At 41.0% G+C, this 7,333-nt stretch overlaps 1 protein-coding gene across 1 annotated transcript; it reads right to left on the bottom strand.

Annotated features, from left to right (window-relative positions):
- Positions 1–6,166: 6,166 nt before the first annotated feature.
- FSHB (follicle stimulating hormone subunit beta) lies at positions 6,167–7,118 on the bottom strand. The gene is made up of 2 exons (XM_036384568.1): positions 6,960–7,118; positions 6,167–6,403 (listed from the first exon to the last, which is right to left on the bottom strand). The coding sequence occupies exons 1-2, from the start codon at positions 7,116–7,118 to the stop codon at positions 6,167–6,169; spliced, it is 396 nt and encodes a 131-aa protein (XP_036240461.1).
- Between the last annotated feature and the right edge of the window lie 215 nt (positions 7,119–7,333).

Here is a 7,333-nt window from a genome sequence, read left to right on the forward strand (position 1 = left end):
AATATTTAGCCCCTGAAGCATTGGAATTCATACTAAGGGGTTACTAATTATGATATTATGTTCATTTCCAGAATTCCTCTTGTTCTATTTTTTAAATTAATTTTATTATTAAAGCAACACAGTGCAAGCAAAATTAAATGGCTATCCTCATCTTAAAATAAAGCCATGTTAAATAGATGAAAATAAATATTCTTGGAGTGCTTCTTATGAGTCTATAATACCATTAGAGACAAATATACCTTGCATTAATTACACTTCTCGTTTTTAGGGGTGATGTCTGGGGCTTGTGTGGGGCTGCACTGAATATTTGTCCAAGCACCACAGCTTCATTATCTCTATGAATTTATTAGCTGGATATTGGAATTTGACAAGGGGATTTCCACACTCTGCTTAGAGAAATGCTCAATGAAATGGCAGCCCACGTGTTGTACTTGCTGGATAACAAATACTGACTAACCAGACAGTAATTTGGTTAAGCTTTTACATTGTCCCTGAACTAAGCATCACAGTGTGAACGGGTTTTGAGTTCCAGACATAATAATCCAAGTATATGATACATCTAGGTACTTGTAGATCAGGATCTGCTTGTCTTAAGGCTAGATTGTGTAAACATAGCCAGGGAGGTGAAGTTTGGTCTGTTCACACCCACGGTGCAGATCAGTCTCCCGTCTAAAGCAGTAGCTCACTTTAGAATTCTCATCAAGATCAAGGTATTTCTCCAAAAGGAGAAGTCATGTAGGAAAAAAAATTAATTTATTGGGTTAGGGCCATGCTGGGCAGGGCTGTCTAGGGTACTTTTTGGAGCTGGGATCAGGGTTAGTTTCAAGCTGGCTGTGTTATTTCTACATCACTGGGCTGGATGAGGAGCAGACCCCAATTTGTGTTAGCTAGCTGGTGGTGATTCCAAATTCCTGTTTGGGGCACAGACCTTATCCATAACCCATTGCCTCACTGTGACCTAAATTTTGAGAGTGTCTGATGGAAAAATCTTCTCTCTACCTCCTGAAGATTTTTCTTTGTGATCATGCTATTTTGACTGGGATTTTCCGCAGCATTCACAAAAGCATCGAGTCTTGCCAATATTGTGTAATGAAAGAAGGAGGTCATGACAGAGAGGATAATTTTTGAATGAAAATTTAAATGTAAACACAGGAAGGAAAAGTGGATTGGTTAAGTTGTTCACAGGTTTGTCTGCAAGCCATTGGCTAATGCTGGATTAAGTTACACGTCTTGAATATTGTCATTTTAAGAAGGACATAATTTAGGGCTTGGGCTGAATACTACATCTGTCTCTAGCATTATTTAATGAATACATCTGCAGCTGAATGCAATCCAAACATATTAGCCCCATAATTAGGTTTGCTTTTTCATACAGAACAATGTTTACATATAATGTCTGTTTCACACAGAATAACACAGTGCAAAAAAAGTACATCTGACCCACCTGCCGTATTTTTGCAGTGAATTCAGAGGTCTGGTGTTTAATGGCTGTGAAGCACAGAGGGTTAATTCTTTGCCTTCCCCACCTACACAGAATGCAGCGCTGACATTTGGTTTCTTGGGAGGGTGTCCTTTCTCCAGCCCTGCTGCTGTCGTCTGGTTTGCTCTATTTCCCAGACTGTAGCCTTGTGAGCTGCTGTAATGTCTATCGGCATAAGTCATGCTGACAGACCAAGGCTCTGAGAGCCCATGTTAATAACACAAATTGAAGAGAAACATGAGAAACTCAGAAAAATGTCACAGATCCCATTGCCTGAGCGGAGGAGAGCCACTCATCTCAAGGCTGCCCTCTCCAAATGAATTTTTCAGATTAGCTGTTTAGCTGTTTTTTTTCGAGTTGTTTTGGTAGTTTCAACTAAGATTCCAGTTGTACTTTTTAAATGAAAATAAATTATGTGGCTAAATATTGCTCACTGACAAAACTGCATGTCCTTGCTGTGCTGGGAGGGTGGAAGAGGAGCATAGCATGGGAACACCAGGCTGAAGTGCATTTCCCCTTGCCATTTAAATAGTCCCAGTTAAGTGCAGCTCCAAGCCAAGAGTGCTGCTGCTTCTCCTTTTGACCAGACTTCTGGACAAAAACATTCCTGTTTTCTACCATTTATAATTACTTCTGGTCAAAAACATTGCCGTTTCCCACCATTTGTAATTACCTCTGCTTCAGGCTGGATTTGTCTGAGGATTTGTGAGTGGCTGGCGAGTTCTTCTTCATCAGCTGGGTTTATACAGGGAGAGGACATATGTATTTCTTGCTCGTAGTAAAAAATGAAGTTTGAAATAAACAAAAAAAAAAGGGTAAAAATAAGCAAAAAATAGAACCCAGTTATCTGGGCTGTATTTATAAATATAGTATAAATTAGTATGTGTAGTTATTGTAGTGTGTAGTTTATAGTGTAGTTTGTAGAAAATATCTATAATATAATGTGTATATATATAATATATATATTTAATATGCATCTATATATAATATAAATTAAAAAGCAAGTGCAAGCCTGTTTGAAACTAGGAGGAATGACTTATTTAGGCTGGGAATAGCAGCTGAGCACTGACAAGAGTGTGGTTGGTGATGCTAATGCCATCGATGCTTTGTTAATGCCCTCAAGGTGAGCAGTGTGTGTTTCCTTGCCTGCCTGGAAAACCAGGCTGTGCTTTGCACGCCAAAAGGCACTGGGATTAACTGGTCATTTCCTTGGGAGGACTCTGGATGCTGCTGCTGCTGCACTCTGTGTTCCCACCCTGACATCTGGCACAGCCCCCCTAAGATCAAGGTCAGGCTGTGTGCATAAGGAATGACAGAGAACATGAATTTGCCCCCAGATGAACACTCTGCCTGCACTTTAACCACACATCTGGGCGTTCATTCATTGCAGCACAGGGAATCCTGCGTCGAGTGGCCCTCAGTCCAGCACTGTGCATTGCCTCTGTGCTGTTTGCCTTCACCAGGGGGGAAAAATTAGGGTTTTCCAGGTTTGCTTCTACCAGGCTCATGCAAGAAAAGAGATAGTTTTGCTTAAATACAAGTAAAGCAGTCCATTTTAATTTTTACTGCTTCTAACGTTAGATTTTGCAGGCTGGTGGCTGAAGTCTGGCACATTCCGAGGTCTTTTTGCAGGGCCTGACATTAAAAATGGAATTAATATGCAGTTGTGGAGAAGTTTGTTGTTGGCAGAATGGTTCTGTTCATGTTGGAAAATATTTTACCTACTGATTTCAATGAAAAGTGTTAGGCCCATGGTAGGAGTTCTTCAAAATCTACTTCTAACTCTATTAGAAACATTCCTAAAAGCTTATCCACCAATTTGTTTTTTCAAGTAGCATACTGAAACTTTCACCTTCTGACAGAGTTCCCATTTGTTTATCTTGACAGACCTAGACAACAAGCACAAAAATGACCTCTTAAATGTTTTTCTTAAATAATAAAATCAGATTTGGATGTCATACTGTACTGATATTCATGGCTTTTGTGTGCCTTCACTGAAGCTTTGCAGAAACACTGATGTAAAAGTAAGTTTAATGAAATTATTGGGCATTCAATGGAAATTGAACTTTTTAAAAGGTAAAGTCTGTCTTACAAACTATCAAATGTAGACTAAGATATCTTCAAGTCTGACCAGCTTCTTTAAGAGGTTCTGGATAGTTTTGTTTGCAAAAGGAAAATGTGTGGTGTGTTTGTGTGATGGATGAAATGAGACCTGTAGGATTTTTGGTTTTGTATGCAGTCTAATTTGTGACAGATGTGGACACAGCTCTGGACAGGTTCTAATGTCTATAATGTAAATACAATATTAGTGATTATCATTATTCTTATCCACACTCTTATATTGCAACTATGTAATATTTCATGATCACATTATTGGATCAGGCTAAACTATTTGATGTGTCTTGTTTGTGATTTGGCCATATAATGCATACATGGCTTTGGTGGCTGTGCTGGTTACATGGGAAAAAATTATGAGAGGAAGAAAAAGCCATGCAATTTAAAGCACAACAAGGTTGGCAGGTGGACTCTTAAGTTTTAAAATTGGCTGATTAAGACCCATAACAGAAGTGGAATAAAATTATTTTTATTATTTGAAAATACGCGAGGGACGATACAGTTCTATTTTGAGACAATACAGTTCTATTTTGAAAACATACTTTTTTACATAACTTTTTAGCATACTTTTCTACTACAAGCTACTTTGTTTTGCAATTTTAATTCAAAGTGCTCTCGTTTAGAATGGAATAATTGCTGATATTAATAATAGGCTTAGTTTTAACTGAAATTGACTCATGTTTGAAACTGAAATCAGTGAGACCCAATATGATTTATCCAGTACCTTGCCACTTTTAAAGCTTCACTAGACCGAAGAAAACATCCAAGCACATAAATCTTCGAAACCAAAATCACGAGAATGAATACCTTTTAGTAAAAAAACTAAATTAAAATAACTATTATCTATTACAAGACAGATTCAGAGTGACAGGCAAATCCTCCTTGAACAAACACAGCTGTAAGGGTCTCCAGAGCCAGGTAACTCCTCCTGCCCTGCCCTGCCCGGTGCTGAATGAGCTTTGCCTGGTGTTCCCGACAGGTTCCAGGTGTTCTGGAGCCCTGTGGTGCTCGCTGACCCACAGACCCCACACCCTTCCTTCCTTCCTTCTCCCAGCTCATTGCCCTGGCTGGCTGTAGCTTTCAGGAGATTTGCTGGTGCCTGCTCTGAACCTTTCATCACTTGTTCTGCTCTCTTTGGGCACGGAGAGCTGACTGCTCTTCTCTGTCTGACAGCCTTCAAGGATGTGAAATGTTGTGCTGATGTTCCCCCTAAGTGTTCCCTCCCCTAAGCAAAACAACCACATTTATTTAAATAATCTTTTTCTCCTAAGATTTTTTTTTTTTTTGGGCCTTTCTCCATTCTCACTCTCCTTGTGTGAGTTTTCTCTGGTTTTTCAGAGCTCTGAAGTTCTGTCAGAAAGAAGCACTCAGCCATGCCATGCAGAGCTGAGTGCTGGAGGTAGCTTGTGTCTTGTGGGCTCTGCTCCTTGCACCCCCACGTTCCTGCAGCTCTGGGGTGCTGCTGCATGCTGTTGGCACCACCAAGCCTGCAGTGCCAGGCTGCTCCAGAATCCACTGTTTCCATCCTGTGCCTGTGCAGGGGATTTTTCTGGTGAAGAATTCTCATTTTCCCCCTAGGATCTCATTCTGTAGGCTTCATATAACTTTCTTAGTAACATGAGGTAATTTCCCATGCTGGTTCAGTCAGTCCTCCAGCTCACTTCCAGACCCAACTTCATCCTGATATTTGCAGAGCTGGGTTGCTGCAGGGTTCTGTGAATTGCCATTCTCTGAAGGGACTCCTGTGCACAGCTCTCAAGGCACATGAGCACACCATGTTTGCACTGCTGGGGTCAGGTGCCTCTGGATCCATCCCTAAACAACTTTTGAGACTCCTGTGTTAAATAATGCTGAACATTGCTCTTTGTTGCATCCTGCACTCAGGTGAGAACAGAGAGCTGATGATTTCTTCAAGTTAGCCAGGTATGAAGCAGAGTTCATGATCCTTGTGTTGCAGTGAGGCTGAGCTAACAAGCCTTACTGAGAAAGTACAAGAATTCAGGTGGCATTCAACACTTGAACATAGATTTTTGGCTCTTTAAATATGCATGCTGTTATTATTGGCAGAGCATGATGACTAAATGGAACACAAAGCAAAGAAAAATCAGTCAGAATCTCAGCTGAGGGAGGTTTACAGTCCAGCTAACACAACCAGCAGCAAGGCTTTGATAAATAAGTGTGCTCTTAGGAGAGATGAAAAGCAGGAGATTATAAAGACTCGAAACTTGGGAATTTTTGACAGCACAGAATATCATCGATTAATCTCTGTGAAGCAGGCAGTGGAAATACAGGAATATAAGAGCAAAAATTGTGATAAAGACGGGGGGAAAGGCAGAAGAGATTGAAAGCAGCATTTTTCATAGACTTATGAAAGTGATTTTAAGGCAAATGATAGGTTAAGTAAAGAAGGCATGAAGTTTAGTCAGTAGCTCTTGATTTAGGCCTTAAAAATCTTTGTTTCAGTCTTGGCAGTTTCTGAATACCCCTAGCCTGTTACCTTCCAATGAAACCCGAACAGGACCTTCACCTAGCAGGGAACATTCCGAGCCAACCTGCTGTGCCCAGTGCCCCTCACTGGTTCCTTCCATTCTGGCTGAAGGAGCAGTAGGCTGGCCCCAGTCCCCTGACAGTGCAGTCAGTGGTGTCAGTGTCACAGCTGTCACAGTGGCATGCTGTAGCCACTGGGTAGGAGTAGAAAGCTTCGGGGTGGTCACCGCAGCCAGGGATCTTCACTGTTTCATACACAACCTCCTTGAAGGTGCAGGTCTGCTGAGCAGTTGATACTGGAGGATATTTATATACTGGATCCTGAAATTGGAAGGGAATAGCAGTTTTAAAATTTGTTGTGGGCTGGGTTTCAGAGCTTTTATAAAATGGGAAAATCCCGCTGAGATCAAAAGCATTTGGATCTGACTCATCTAATTTCATTTAGATCTTTAAATTTCCCCTTTCAAGAGGACTGAAACAGCAAATTTGTGTCATCCCATCACCAGACAATCTTTCAGGTCAATTGCTTGAGTCTAAATTATTTGAAAGAGCAGAGGAATCTATGTAGGAATGGCTGCTTTATTGTATCTGCTTGCAACCACAAATGGAGCACAGAGCAGAGATCCAGATTGTCATTCTTCTAACTGTGGTCATACACTATGAGCATAATATATGCAGCCAGTTAATTAACTGAATTTTATGATGATTATTTCACCCTTCTGTCTGTGCTGCTGTGTGTCTACTTTTGTGTTACTCAGCTATTCAGCCTGTTTTTCACAAGGCTCATCCTGTCTGTGTTTGCTACGGACTGCAGGAACAGGGTATCCACCCATCACTTGAAATATTCAACTCTGGTGCCTGAAATGAGGAGTCTCACCCTGGTGAAGCAGTATCCTGAGCACCACGTGGCATTGACTGTGATACAGAATTCACACTCTTCTCTTTCCACAGCAATGGTGATGTTGGTCAGCTGGCAGCTGTTGCAGCAAATGGCTTTCCAGCAAAGGAGCAGCACGAAGCAATTAAGTGTCTTCATCCTGTCTATAAAGCAAAAAGTAGAGCTCAGCTGGAGCAAAATGTATAGTTATTTCCAATAGTTAGAGAAGCAGGGAGAAATTGAGTCTCTGCTTTATCCCCAAGTGGCTCTGTAGCAGCAAGAGCTGAGAATCATCAGTGAGAACAGAGACATGAGATAGACCTTCCTTATATTTGTTGCTCAAGGAGTTTTGGTTTTCCTAAGCAATGGAGATG

The sequence above is a fragment of the Molothrus ater genome, chromosome 6, assembly GCF_012460135.2.
Source record: "Molothrus ater isolate BHLD 08-10-18 breed brown headed cowbird chromosome 6, BPBGC_Mater_1.1, whole genome shotgun sequence".
NCBI classification, from domain to species: domain Eukaryota; kingdom Metazoa; phylum Chordata; class Aves; order Passeriformes; family Icteridae; genus Molothrus; species Molothrus ater.

What these genes read in the sequence shown, in the direction of transcription:
- FSHB (XM_036384568.1), bottom strand. Translation starts at nt 7,118, where the DNA reads ATGAAGACACTTAATTGCTTCGTGCTGCTCCTTTGCTGGAAAGCCATT. An exon ending in CAGGATACTGCTTCACCAGG is followed by an intron (nt 6,404 to 6,959) that starts GTGAGACTCCTC and finishes TTCCAATTTCAG; the next exon opens with GATCCAGTATATAAATATCC.